We start from the raw sequence: 13,983 nt of genomic DNA on the forward strand, positions 1-13,983 counted from the left end.
TGGGTTCAAAAAGCGAACCTCCTAACCATTCATCCATTCGTCTACCATTGCGCTGCGCGCCCTGTCCATATGTCTAACATATACCTTTCTTCTTCCTTGCTTCCTTTCTTTCTATATCCCTCTCCCTCCATAATGTTTCTATTTTGTTGTGAGGGGAACAGCAATCTTACTCGTAGCCTTCGCCGCCAGCTCGGCCGCCTTGGCAAGCTGCTTTGCGCGGAGTTGGCGTACATATCGGAAGAGGGCGATAAAGAGGATTTCCATCCTACAAGTTCATATTGTCAGCCATGCATTTTACTTCCCTAACCCATATCAATGGGGAAAGATACGGAAAAGGGGCGGCGGGGCCGAGAGAGAGGGTGAGCGAGCGATAGAGAGAGAAAACTCACTTTTCCTTGGTCATCATGAGGATGCCTTGTACCAGCAAGCCCTTGAGGATCTGCGGACCGATTCCCTTGAACAAACCCAAAGGCCCCTCGTTGTCGATGATGAAGCGCATGACCTCGATGAAGCTCTTGAATGGCTTGCCCTTGCGCACGGCGGGCGGCTTGGACTGCAGGCCGACCTTGGCGACGATCAGGGGCTGCGTCGCGATGGTGGCCAGGGCTTTAGACATAGCTCCGAGTACTATTATATATATCTCATATTAGCATGCTACCCTCTTCTTTCCGATTGATCATCGTTCTCTTGTTTAAACGAGCTCTCGTCTCGTTTGGAAGGGTGGTGTAATGTGTATGTAGAATAAATATTCCCTCCGACAAGGGGGAAACGTACGGAAAGCCTCGCCAGGCGTCAGCCGCGTCTTTGTCGGGAACATGCCGCTCTTCAGGCGCTCGTAAGCGCCATAGGTGATGGCCGGGTTGACAACGAGGACCAAACTGGCCTTCAGACCCCTCCAGAGCCCAAAGAGCCCGTCCTCGCCCTCGATAACCTCGCGGCCGGTCTCGAGGAAGGTCTTGCGCTCCGTCTTGGCCTGGGTCTGCTGGCGCGTCGTGACGACGGCGACGGGGATGGTGCACAGCTGGGCCAGGGCGCCGGCGACGGCGCCTAGCGCCAGCTCGATGGCCGTCGAGGGGTGGGCGGGCGCCCCCGGCCGCTTGAGGTAGACGGCCCGGACCGTCGAGTACCAGTAGAAGTAGGCGAAGTTGGTCGAGGCCACGCCCAGGAGCGCGCCCTCCATGCCCGCGTACAGGCCCGCGAGCCCGTCCGCCGCCACGATCTTCTGGATCGCGTCCCAGGTCGACGTGTAGTGCGGCTCGTTGTGGTGGTCGTGCAGGTGGTGGTCGGGGTCGTTCGGATTGCGCTTAACTTGGACTTGGAGACGGGTCTTGACGCTGTGGTGTTTGGCAATAAAGGGAAGTGTCAGCTAACTCTGTGCACACCAAGATGCAGACGCAGGTAGGTTTCTTCGGGAGGGAGCAGCGCGCAACGGGATGGGAATATGCTGACTAGGACGCCATTGTTTTCTTTTCTCCGTGTCTTTCTTTCTTACATATCTAGAGGGTATACCAGAGCGTTCGCGAGGACGGCGCCCGTAGAGCCAGCGACGGCCAAACCCCACGGGGGCAGGGCCGCGGCTTTGGACTGCGCAGACATGGTGTGCGATGGTGTGTTGTTTGGACAAGAGAGGATAAGCTTTCGCCCAGCAAAGGGTCGGCGCGGCGCGTCTGTCTTGATATCTGGATCTATTCGAATGCCAGGGACTTTGCGCAACTCCGTTTGTGTGGTATCACTATCTGTCGATTCGTTGTTTCGCAGTGGGTTTGCGCAGCGGGCTGGCCGAGTCTCGGGAGATGCGACCTCGGTATGAAGTCAGAGCGTCTAGGCTTAGCTCGCCCAACTGCCGAGCTGCTGCTTTGCGACAGTGAGGAAGGAATCCGGGCTGTGCAACAGCAAGAGTCGTCTTGTCTCAGGGACGGAGATGGGTTGGGCAGAAATCGAACGTGCAGTCAACGAATATATGTATATCTGTTGTCTACGTCTGTAGGCGACGTCGAGCGGTGTTACAGAAATGGCTACCTGCCCGCAGGCCTGTGATGACGGGGACCTCGGCCATTAAAGCGTTATCTTATCGAGATGGCGCGCCCGCCTTTCCCCTCTCGGCAAGCTGCTTGGAGTGGGCGAGTGGTGAGTAAGAAAAGTCGCCGTCCCCGTACCCTACTGCCGATGGCTCCCAGCCAGCCCAGCGACTCAGACGTAATACCAGATCAGATAGCCGAACGAGTAGTGGCGAGCCAGGAGGAGAAAGGATCATCCGTGCAGCAAGCTGTTCGATAGTAACAAACAACGATGATGATGAATCCGATAGATGGATAACACAGACGCCGTGATATCTTGGACGAAGCTGGCCGCTGTCGCTAGCGGCAGGTACAGACAGAAACCCACCTCAACCACCCTTTCTTTCCTTTGATGCATTATTCACACCCATTTGTTACTTATCGTATTTCAGCATGCAAACGGCTTCTGCCTTCTGCATTGCTACCCCATCCTCCAGGCGACCTATCCCGCAACGGACCGCCTGCATACGTTCTTGTCCAGGCACGCCTCACTGATTGATCCCCAGCAACGACCAGCAAGGCGGGGCCTGTCAGCTCGTCTTCAATCAACCTTGCGACTAAAATCCCATATCAAGCAATCGACATGCACGCCCGGCACCAACAAGGTGCCACACTATTTCAGCCCTTCCTCTTCGCCGGCCAAGATCCCACCATCGGTTGCTATGGGTGAGGCTTTTGTTTCCATTTCGCCCTCCCACGTCCCAGTCTCCCACCACTTGTATATATGATCCCGCTTCCTGAAACATGGAGGCTGAAGCGAAGGTAAACATTATCCTCAAGTGTATTCACTTGAACGACTGCGAGGGATTTTTGGTTGCTAACTGCCGACCTCCACCAGAAACGGGAAGCACAGGCGCTGCGATGCTCGGGGCAAGAAGCTCTAGACCATGCTATCGCGTCTACTGAGCTGTACATGAAGGCAGCTGGTGTGGCCCGGGTACCCGCCGAGAAGGCAAGGTTGAGGCAGAAGTGCAGCGACCTGCTATCCCTGGCAGAGCGACTGAAAAAGGTTGCTCGAGCTGTTGATACCGTGAGCCAGGTGGAGAAGCGTCTGAAGCTGCCACGTCTCTCGCGCCAGATCCCCATCAGCGAGCAGACTATATTGCTCCGCGGCTCCAAGCTGCATGGCAATAAGTTCCCCCCGTGGGAATCAGATCCGGACCCAGAAGAATTCCGCGGCTCATCTTTTACGTAGGCCATATGATAGCCCAGTGCTCAAGTGGAACCACGACTGACAAGCTGCGGCAGTGATGCGTCCGAGTTCTCTTTATCAGGTCGTCAGCGAGACGTCTTTGCTGGCTGGAAGCGGCCATGGGACATTGTAGGGAGTGGGACCAGTACCAACGACGGCGGATGTTCGAAACGGCTTTTGATGGAAGCTGAAGATGACTTTGACCTGGTTCAAGATATCACAACGGACTGCTCCGTGGTCGCCAGCCTTGGTGCCGGCATCAAACACCTACGGCCAGGCCCCGCCTCTATATTACCGGCTGTCATGTTCCCTATAGATTCCGAGAAGGGCCAACCGCAAGTCTCAGAGAACGGGAAGTACGTATTCCGTATGAACTTCAACGGCTGTTTTCGCAAAGTCGTCATCGACGACCGTTTGCCCTCTTCGCACAACGAACGGACACTTTATGTGGTGGATCGCCAGAACCCTAAGCTGGTCTGGCCTGCCCTGATGGAAAAGGCCTATCTCAAAGTGCGGGGAGGTTACGACTTTCCTGGGAGCAATTCGGGGACAGATTTGTGGATAATCACAGGCTGGATCCCGCAGCAGCTATTTCTCCAGAGCGACGATATCGACTTCGATCAGACCTGGGCAAGAGTGAAGAAAGCCTACGATTACGGCGATGTTATAGTCACGTTAGGGACCGGGAGATTGTCCGCTGCCGAAGAGGAGACATCGGGTCTGGTGGGTGAGCATGATTATGCTGTCCTGGATATATCCGAGTCGCAAGGAAACAAGAGGATGCTCGTCAAAAACCCATGGTGTGCTGGTTTGGTCTGGAAAGGAATAGGATCGTCAGACGCACGCCAAACTCCTAGCGACCACCCCATCAAGCTGAAGCCTGGCTCTTTCTGGATAAGTTTCCACGACGTGACGCAAAACTTTGAGTCCTTATACTTGAACTGGAACCCCGGTCTCTTTACTGAACGTCAGGACCACCATTTCGTTTGGGAGCTACCGTCGCCGAGTATATCTCTCTCTTTTGCCCACAATGTACAGTATTCGATGGCTGCGTCGGCCTCGGGAACTGCTTGGATCCTATTAAGCCGTCACTTTCAGGATACAGAGTTGGATATTGCCAGGGCGCGGTCAAACTCAAGGCTTACCGATGTGTCTACAAGCCTTGGTTTCATGAGCTTGTATATCTTTGATAACGCTAACGGCTGCCGGGTCGAGCTGGGGGACAAATCTCTATATCGTGGCCCCTTTGTCGACTCCCCTCAGACTCTTGCTCCCTTCGAGGCTAAGAAGGGTGTATCGTACACCATTGTTGTTGCACAACAGGGCCTCCCACTGCCCAGCTATGCCTTTACGCTTTCGTTCTTCTCCCGCTGTCCTCTGGCCATCACCAAGGCGCGCGATAGCATGCTCTACTATACCGAGTTACGAAGCTCCTGGACGCGGCGCACGGCTGGGGGCAACGCTGCCGCCGCAACGTACCTATTTAATCCGCAGTTCGCCCTTACGATTCCCTCGGGCAGGAACATAGACGACGGAGGCCCCCTCACGATCCTGCTGAGCACCGAGTCGCCCGACCTCGCAGTACACATAGATTTGGTGTGGGCCTCGGGCCGCCGCGTCACCACCCTGGCCGTCCGCGACATCGTCGCCACCTCGGGCGAGTACCGGCGCGGCTGCGCGCTTCTGCGCGTGCCCCGCCTCGACCCGGGCACCACCTACACGGTCGTCTGTAGTACCTTTGAGCCCGGCCAGCTCGCCGAGTTCTCGTTGCGGGTCGGCGCCAACATCGACCAGTGCCGCCTGGTCCCCGTCGCGGCCGACGCCGCGGGCATGCTGCGCACACCCCTCGCCCCGCTCTGCTTCGAAAGCCCCAGTGAGGAGCGCAAGACGGCGCGCGTGCAGGTCAGCCGGCTCACGCGCGCCAGCGTCATCCTCACGCGCCGCAGCGCCAACCTGAGCAGTAGCACGAGCAGCTCCGGTGGTGGCGGTGGACGCAGCATCCCGGGGACGCCGCGCAGCCTACCCCACGTCCGTCTGCGCGTCGAGCTGGGCCGGGGTCCGGACCGCGTCGTCGTGGCGGCATCGGGCGGCGACGACGAGGATGTTCATAACGACGAGGGCGAGTTCATGGAGGTCGGCGCCGTCGGTTTGCGGACCCGCGAGTTCGACCTCGACCCGCTCCTCATCCAGGCCCGCCGCGGGCTGTGGATCGTCGTCGAGGTCATGGGTGGGGTCCCCATGGCGGCGGCCGCCGACGAGGGGTTCAATATCGAGGTGCTGAGTGATGGGCCTGTGGGGGTTGGGCGGTGGGAGAGTGATGATTAGCTTGTGCAGGTAGATAGATACCATCACCACCTACGCAAATAGAGAAGAGGGGAAGTATATTCGGCCTATGTGTCTCTCTGTTTTCCTCTTGTCCCCTCCCATGTCACACGCAAGACCACACAGGGGCAGATGCAAATAATAACCTCGGGTCACGTAGGGCTTGAATGTGTAGTAGTATCTTTCTTTATACAGTCTTTCGATACAGCCAAAGTAAGCTAGTGTCCTTTAAGCCTCTGGTTCGCCAACTCGCGACATGAGAAATGATCATATAATACCCTATACGAACCCGGATTCCCCTTCGTCTGAGCTGAACTCCTAAAACGCCCGGAATAACATGCAAATGACCTGGAGACCCCCTTATGCATGAAAGTCGATGGAAACAAACCCAGTAATGCAACCCAGCAACCCAACCAACTTAGTATTAGTAGTCATGGTAGACCACTAATTAACAAATGACTGAACAGCACAGCTCCTTGGCTCATTCGTCTTCAGCTTGAGCAATACTGCGTATAAACGAATAACGACCCGCCAAATAAACACCCTCTCGGGGTGTCATGTGGCCCAGCTTCATAGCAACCTGGCAACCCGGACAAGAGTGATGACACTAGTTATGCTCGATGGGTTCCTCGGGCAGTAGCTCCTCGATCTCGGCGTCATCCACCTTGAGGAACCGGAAGGGCGGCTGCACGATGCCGTTGAAGAGGAAGGTAAAGTACACCAGGAGGGCAAAGCCAAGGACCTGGAGCCACTTGAACGACTCCCAGCCAAGACCCAGCGACACGATCCAGATGAAGAGCGTACGGCAGGTGTCAATGGTGGAACGGGACGTGGCGCTGACACTGCGCGTAACCGAGAGTCCGAAGAAGTTGAATCCACTATAATTGAAGAGTGAGTATTATTATGGGCAAAGGTTTTGATGACTTTTCTTATAGAAAAACTTACCCAATGCTAATCATGATGGCAAAACTAGAGAAGAGCACGGCCTTGTGCTCAAACATCTGGTTGAGGCCCTCGACCATGTCAAACATGCCGTACTGACCTGCTTCGGTCTGGCCGACAGCGAAGTGCATGACGAGCATGATGACGAGGGTTGCGATGAGGCCGAAAGAGCCCTCCCCAGCCGACGACGTTGATGGGGTCGATGGCCGAGCGCTCCAGGATCCACTCCTCGAGCACAAACTGCGTGGCCGTGAAGATCTGCGCGCCCGCAATGAGCAGCACACCGATGACGACGCGCACCGCCTCGGGCATGGCCTCCTCGCCGTCCTTCATGGCCGCCGAGGCGAAGCGCCGGGTCAGGTCGGTAGTCATAGAATCGGCCCCAGCCCCAGCACCAGCCTGGGCGTCCGGGCTGATGGCGCCTGCGAGACCGACGATGGCTACGCCGAGAACGACGCCTACAAGCGACACCCACTGGAAGGCGTGCAGGTGGCGGCGCAAGAAGACGACGCTGAAGAGACCAACAAACAGGACCAGGGCTCCACGGGTCATCTGGTAAATACTGGCCGCGACCATAAGGAGGCCACCGTTCATGAGCGTAGTGCCACAGATGTCGCACATAGCCGGGAGCGCCAGGAGGAGGATCCGGATTCCAGCCAGGGTGTCTGCACGCGGTTTCTTCGCTGCAGCCGCGCCCCCATTCGTGTTATTGTTGGTGAGCGTGGCCTCGGACGCACCATCCTCTTCGTCACCGCTGTGGCGTTGCCCGCCGACGACGGTCGCGTCGTTATCGCTGGTGTTGAGGGGTCGGTATCCGTCCTCGTCGGGCGTGGGCTTGTTGAAGTACTTGCGGTAGGCGGCCATGAGCCCCACGACGATCCAGCAGCCGGCCTCGCCGACGAACATCTGGGCGGTCTGCAGGACGGGCTGCTCGAAGTTCTTGGGGTTCGGCCCGTCGCAATCGCGCACGCACTGATTGTCCTGGTACTTGGTCAAGAGCGTATTGCAGACACCCGTGAGCAGCATCATGCCCACGAGGAAGGGCACCATAGCTTTAACCGCCATGGTGTCTGTTGTGCGCGGGTGTTCCGTGAGACTGACAATTGTATGCTGTCTATCAAGTGAATAGGACGAAAAGACCAAGACAAACCAGTCGGATGATGTTTCTGGGAAGTTTGTTCGGGATGGATGGGAAAGCCGGCGGCTGAGTTGGGGGAGCGAAGGGTGTGCCTGTTTCGGAACACGTGAGGCGGGTGGACATTGGGACCTGCGACGCCTGATAAGCAATCAATCGTCACTGCCTCCTCATCCGGCTTCTGTCTGGGACCCCTGGGGCCCCTACTACTGCCGCCTGCGGTGCTACGAGTCCCCTGTGGATCTTTCCGCATGCACTATTTTCCCCTATCGCTCGCTAGCACATCAGCTGGGTCTGGGGTAGTCTAGGGTGCTGCAGCAAGCAGGTCATGAGTCAGCTTGCATTCCAATATTGGAGCATGCCGGCATGTAGATCTGAGAAACTGTCTGTACTTCGCATGTCTACTGTGGATTTGGAAACCCATAGCGGTAAAGCATCACATCCATCTGTGGCATCACTTCATTTAGGATATTCGTTTATTTATGTCATCATGGGGCTGTTTTCGATCGTGCCAGCGTTATTATAGACTCCACAGTCATCCGTCGTTTTCGTAATGATTTTTTTATCCCCGTGACTCCCGCCGTCGTGTGTTGGATCTGTCGTTCGCTGAAGACCAATGGCCCAAGCCTATCTTAGCCTGTCTTATCTTCACCTGCCTTCTTGGCCTTCTTCTTCTCCTTTTTCTCCAGCTCCACCGGGTCCTTGTCCTTGATGTTGTTGTGGTGAGGGATCCCCAGTTCCTTATCACGTGCGAGGCGTTCCCGATCCCGATCAGTCAACGGCACACCCTCTATCGTCTTGACGTGCTTCCCCTCGAGTCCCATGGTGATTCCGGCAACAGCGGCGGCGATGCAAGCCAGGCAGACGAAGAGCCCCGTGGACCAACTGGGACGGTCATAACGGTTCAAAGCCCACATGAAGGTCGAAAGAACGACCTGCAGACACGTGTTGGCGATGTTGAACCAGATGATAAAATCGAGTTTCCACATTTTGGACGGGGGTGCGCGGATGCCCGTGGGAGGCGGGTTGGAGATTGTCTCCAAAGGCCAAGGCACACTGGTCTCGGGGAATTGTGCGCTCGTCTCCTTGATGTTCTTAGGGCCGATGTGGACTGGGAGACTCTCGGAGCCCGCGAGGCGGAACCAATTCCGGTGCACCCCAGCCAGTTCCCGGAGCGCTTTCGTGTTCTTCCCGCAGCGAAACTTGAGAAGCAGGACCAGGTCTCTTATGCGCCAAGGCGCGAGTCCGAAGCCCGTCACGCAGAAAAGAGCGTTGAGGATTTGCGAGTCGGTCTCGATCCAAATGCGCCGCGGCGAGTCGATGTCGTTACACGAAGGTACGCACATGGCGGGCGCTGCATTGCACAGCAGCAGAAATAACATACCGCCCCACGCCACAACATTCAGAGAGTAGATGGTGAGGAAGAAGCCGAATCCGGTATTGTAGAAAGCCCAAAAGTCCTTCATCCCCTGAATGACGTTCTCCTTCACCGAGTACTTGGGCGGAAAGTGGTAGCCATTCTCATATCTCTGCTCGCGCGCGGCTGTGTCGGCAACGCCGCTCATGACTGTCGCACCGACACTTTCTTGCGCCTGGTGATGCCGTGCACTGGCGCCATCTTCGTTTGTCGAATGTGAATTGCAAAGCTCTGTCGCTGTAGCATCGTCGCCCAGGCCGTCGCTGTTACCGGTTCGTTTAACGGGTTCCGTAGACGATATCTCACTTGAAGCCATCGAAGTCATAGTCTGGGTGGGTGGCGCAGCGTCGGGAGCAAAGGCGATGGCAGCTTCCAACTCGCTACTTGAAGCAGCGGTCGTGAGGCAGCTGGAAATTCCGATTCGCAAAGTCGAAATCGATTGTAGGTATGTACAGATCGTTTTGATTCCAAACAAAATCAGTTGTTGGGTCGTTAGTCCGAATTGAAACTGGGGTTTGTTTGAACCAGTCCGTGAGATTGATAAAGGGGTATATGGGTGGATCGAATCGCAAGTAATCTGGATTGGGCGGATCAATGGATCGAGGCCCGTTAACATTAAAGGTTTAGAGAGAACGGCGCTGATGAAGATCAAGAACTCAAAAGAAAAAAGTTGTAGAAGGGGGAAGGGGAAGAAGAGGAGCAAGCATGGCGGTATGTGTGTGTAGATGTTTGATCGATTGGGCAGGGAAGCCGGGAGGATGACAGGATGGGGAAGAAATCTACGTAGCACTCGCGTTCGAATCGAATTGAAGTCCCTCCCCTTCCCCCAAATTGCACGCGGTAGGCGGGATCTGGATTGCGTTGCTATGGCTTAGCGAATTACGCTCTCCTTAGCCTTGGCAGTGCGGCTGTCTTGTTCCGGGCAGGGCAGCTTGGCATGTGTGGATGATGCAGTCGTGCAGAGGGTCCTGATCGAGAATGGCATATCCCATGCTCTTTCCTTTGCCTGTGAGACTCGAGAAAGCGATGAGTCGGCGGTGTGAACTGTAAAGCAGCCGATAGATGCATGCTGCCGTCACAATCCCACCGTGACACCCGCCCGGAGGACTGCGCCAGAGGCCAGGAGGAAATAAGGAAGTCCAAATCCAAATCCAAAGTCAACAACAATGCTGGCGGCAGTCCACTGAATTGGCTACACACACAGAAGGCGGGGGGCCTGGTTTAATTGGCCCCGGTCTGTTTCTGTGGTCTAGAATCTCTTGTTACGGAGTTCTTTGTCCTTGGGTTCTGCTTGGGGGCCTCGTGCCACACCCGGCACTTTACAGTAGCCCGCTACGTCACCGTCGAACCCTCCTGGCCTCCCACACAGCGACGCCAAAGCATGACCGGAAAAGCAGGTTTGAGGATCAGCCACAACCAGACAACCGTTTGCTGTGGTCCGTATTATACATCCGAGCATCATAAGTGCTTGGAACTGCTGTCATCATGGACGAGCATCGAGCCACGTCCTGGACACGTCACCGGCTGCGCAGCGCATCGGAGAGGGCGGGATCGCTTTCGCATATCGTCTTCATCCAAATGCTATGTGTGCTTGCATGCTAAGTCAACATCGACATTTCACTTGTAAATATCTATGTACATACACGGCATTCAGTGGAGTAGCCGTTGAGATGCCTGGCCGAAACGCCTAGGCTTGTGGAGATACATAGCAGAACCCCCGACTCAATCAATCAAACCTGTGCCAAACTGCTGCCAGTCACCGCCTCAATTTGTCTTGAGAGCTGGACCACCAACGTCCTTATTCCCTGCTAGGCGTGAATACCCAACAAACAAACTGACCAACCTCCATTCTCGTCACAGCTTGCTTCGGATCGTCCCGGGCTTGTATCCCGTCGCCATGGCGCATCCAGAATACCTCAGCGATCTGGCCAGCACCGTCTATGAGAACCTTGAGAACCAGCACGACTGGACCCTCCTGGAATCCCACACACACAAACAGGCGCAAGACAAAACGCTGCTTCCGCGGCCTCTGATTACCGGACTCCCCCTCGCCGTTTGTATCTTCATCCGGACGATCAGGTCGAGCTTGTCAAGACCCATGCCACCTACACCGTGGAAGAGACGCCCGAGATTGAATGGGTGGTGCCCATGCACCTGAACGAGAAACTCACTCTCAAGCAACTAGCCGCAGTGTTCGATTCCGTGGAGCTGTCAGAGCCCTTGGCCGAGGGCCGGTGCAAGCGCCTACTCATGGCCATTGTCCACGACGACTCGACTGTTGTTTACTATTTTGTGCACGATGGCATTGTTAAGCCACGTCAAAACTGAAAAGGAAAACCAATAACTCGGTTTTCGGGGGTTTACTACCTGGAGCCATTCAAGATGACCCTACTACTACTACGACTACTGGGACTATTTAAGGCTTAAATACGACCTTTTGTACCTTCATCTTGTCAAACAGATCGTACCCTTCCACCGCTTCGCTCAGAGGCATGATCTTCTCGAACATAAACCCAAACAGATGCTGTTGCTTGGCCAGGACTTTCAGTGCATCGGGAAATACCGAGCGGACAGGGCAGCGGCCCATCTGAAGCCTCAGGTTCTTGTCATACGCTTCAGTCCCATTCCAGGGAATCTATGAGCAAGTGGGTGTTTGTGTCAGCGCAGCCGCCACCTCTTCAAATAAAAGGCTATGGGCCTTAGGGGGAGGAGGAGGGGGTTACTGTACCTCAGCGTTGTGTACACCAATGGAGCTTATGAATCCAAAGGGACGCAGGACGTCGAAGGCGGTTCGTAGGGCTGGGCTCAGTCCTACTACCTCAATGACAACATCGGCGCCGCGGCCATCCGTCACCTCCTTGATCCGGGCCATCATGCCGTCCTTGTCCTTGACGAAGTTCAGGGGCTCGGCGCCAAGGGACCTGGCCAGCTCGAGGCGGCTCTCGACGCCATCAATGGCAAACAGGTGCTTGGGCTTGTACTCCAGGGCGGACACAATAGCACATAAACCGACGGGTCCGCAGCCGATCACGACAGCCGTGACCTCGGACGGCTTCTGCTCGCCGCCGAGGTTGCGAAAGGCGTTGGACACGCCGAAGAAGCCCGTGGGGAAGATGTCGGCCATAAGGATGAGCGCGTTGTCGTCAATCTCCTTGGTTGCCACCATGACGGTCCCGTCGGCGTTGGGCACGCGCACGTACTCGGCCTGTGCCCCGTCGAGCTTCTCGCATCCCAGCAGAAGGCTCTCGGTGCATCGACCCGTCGCGCCGTTCTTGCAGTAAAAGCATTCTCCGCTGAAGCCCACAATATCAGCGAGTGTTTCTCAGAAGATAGTAAGCCAGCCGGGAACAAGTAACCGGCGGTTAGATTCGGACGCGAAAGAAAAGACCTTGGCAATGAGCCTTACGCATTTCCCAACCTACCAGGACGTTGTGAACGGTGATACCACTTTGTCTCCAACCTTGACTAGTTTCACCCCCTGTCCAGCTGCTACCACTTCGCCAGTAAACTCATGGCCCATGATGAACCCCGTGGCTGACGGGTGAAGTCCTCGGAATGTATGGAGTTCGCTATGGGAGGATGTTGAAGCACTAGTTAGTCATTGCTTCATTTTCTTCTTCTGGGGATAAGCACAAGGTGACACTTACGAGCCGCATAGTGCAGTGCTCTGGACTTTGACAATGATATCCCGGGCATCTTGGACTAGAGAATGAGAACAAAGTACTCCTATTAGCCTCTCCCAGCCTGATCTTCATCATGACCAAATGTCGTCATACTACATGACACCACAAATTCTGATATTGTATGGACTCACTTGCGGGAACGGGCCGCTCTTGCAGGGAGACCTTATGAGGACCGTCGAAGACGACGGCCTTCATCGTAGCTGGCAAAGAAGCCATTTTCTCTCTCACTCAGGGGTTCAGCCTGTGACTTTCCACTTGTGAATGCAAATAAGGGAATGTGTCGTGTGACTTGGCATTCCTTTCCTTTCCTAATTGAAAAAAAATCACATAAAATCTGTGTAGATAACGCGCACGCCATCTTCTGAAGCAATATTCTTTTGCATCTCCATCTAATGCGGGGTGGACTCTGGTTTGGTGGGGTCAAAGTCGGCTCAGCTCGGCGGCCGAAGTATCGTGTGTCAGAACATTTGCAAATGCTATTTTGATACTGCTATCTATCATGTATGTACGCGTACATTTTTCTCTTTCTCTTTGTCTCGTTTGACGTAATAGTCGGGGATAGACAGAGAGAGTGTGTGTGTGAGTGTGTGAGTGTGCGAGAAAAGGGGCTCTTGACAAATCGCGATATCTAAGTTTAGGTTGCCTCGCATGCAGCAATATGGAATGCTTGCCCTGGCAGAAAGCGCATGTATGTAGTATACACCGGGACTATATGCATGCGCTCATAATGCGAAAGAATCAGTAAGCAAAGGCGGCTCAAAACGCCATGCTTCCGATGCTGGTGCGGGGTCCTTTTCGGAAGGTGGAAGTGCTTCCGTTAGGGAAGATGGGAGGGCTTCCGTTGGGGAAGATGGGAGGGCTTCCGTTGGGGGAAGCCCCCCACCGTCGGAGGGACTTGATGGGACTTGATACCTAGAGGCTGCCCGGGCATCAAGTATGACATGACCCCGGCCCCCAAATGTCGGTTGGCCTTCTATAACGGCAGGAGGGAGGCAGGGGAGGGAGGAGGAGGCATGAAAGCCAAGGCAAAAGGCACTACATTTGTTGCCTAGTCTGCTCACTGACCCAATGCTTGCTTGGGGGAGAGCTAGACGAGGGCTTCCCTGAGCTTGTAGCTTATACAAAAGGATAATGATGGATGCGAAACCAACCATCAACATCAAGGCAAACGACGGGCGCCGTGATCATCACAGTTTCTAGGCAGTTGGGCGAGGCAGTGGCTGCTGGCCGTTAGC

The 13,983-nt window shown here is 55.4% G+C and overlaps 6 protein-coding genes across 6 annotated transcripts; 2 read left to right on the forward strand and 4 right to left on the reverse strand.

The window, feature by feature from the left end:
• Positions 1-138: 138 nt before the first annotated feature.
• Positions 139-1,596, reverse strand: PG998_005919 (uncharacterized protein; the record flags this gene model as incomplete). The annotated part of the gene is made up of 4 exons (XM_066872737.1): positions 139-265; positions 390-627; positions 775-1,334; positions 1,493-1,596. 4 exons carry the CDS (start codon positions 1,594-1,596, stop codon positions 139-141), a joined length of 1,029 nt encoding a protein of 342 aa, XP_066732834.1.
• A 1,205-nt stretch (positions 1,597-2,801) lies between these two features.
• Positions 2,802-5,574, forward strand: PG998_005920 (PALB protein; the record flags this gene model as incomplete). Its single annotated transcript, XM_066872738.1, has 3 exons — positions 2,802-2,819; positions 2,896-3,248; positions 3,306-5,574. 3 exons carry the CDS (start codon positions 2,802-2,804, stop codon positions 5,572-5,574), a joined length of 2,640 nt encoding a protein of 879 aa, XP_066732835.1.
• Positions 5,575-6,178: 604 nt separating this feature from the next.
• Positions 6,179-7,578, reverse strand: PG998_005921 (integral membrane protein-like protein; the record flags this gene model as incomplete). Its single annotated transcript, XM_066872739.1, is given in 3 exon segments — positions 6,179-6,449; positions 6,517-6,686; positions 6,700-7,578. 3 exon segments carry the CDS (start codon positions 7,576-7,578, stop codon positions 6,179-6,181), a joined length of 1,320 nt encoding a protein of 439 aa, XP_066732836.1.
• Positions 7,579-8,280: 702 nt separating this feature from the next.
• Positions 8,281-9,390, reverse strand: PG998_005922 (uncharacterized protein; the record flags this gene model as incomplete). Its single annotated transcript, XM_066872740.1, has 1 exon — positions 8,281-9,390. One exon carries the CDS (start codon positions 9,388-9,390, stop codon positions 8,281-8,283), a length of 1,110 nt encoding a protein of 369 aa, XP_066732837.1.
• A 1,572-nt stretch (positions 9,391-10,962) lies between these two features.
• On the forward strand, positions 10,963-11,393 carry PG998_005923 (tRNA-splicing endonuclease subunit sen-15 protein; the record flags this gene model as incomplete). The annotated part of the gene is made up of 2 exons (XM_066872741.1): positions 10,963-11,118; positions 11,145-11,393. The coding sequence occupies 2 exons, from the start codon at positions 10,963-10,965 to the stop codon at positions 11,391-11,393; spliced, it is 405 nt and encodes a 134-aa protein (XP_066732838.1).
• Positions 11,394-11,481: 88 nt separating this feature from the next.
• Positions 11,482-12,964, reverse strand: PG998_005924 (uncharacterized protein; the record flags this gene model as incomplete). Its single annotated transcript, XM_066872742.1, has 5 exons — positions 11,482-11,700; positions 11,794-12,358; positions 12,488-12,655; positions 12,713-12,767; positions 12,880-12,964. The coding sequence occupies 5 exons, from the start codon at positions 12,962-12,964 to the stop codon at positions 11,482-11,484; spliced, it is 1,092 nt and encodes a 363-aa protein (XP_066732839.1).
• Positions 12,965-13,983: the final 1,019 nt, after the last annotated feature.

The sequence above is a fragment of the Apiospora kogelbergensis genome, assembly GCF_038363985.1.
Source record: "Apiospora kogelbergensis strain CBS 113332 chromosome Unknown utg000003l_segment0_segment0, whole genome shotgun sequence".
NCBI lineage: Eukaryota > Fungi > Ascomycota > Sordariomycetes > Amphisphaeriales > Apiosporaceae > Apiospora > Apiospora kogelbergensis.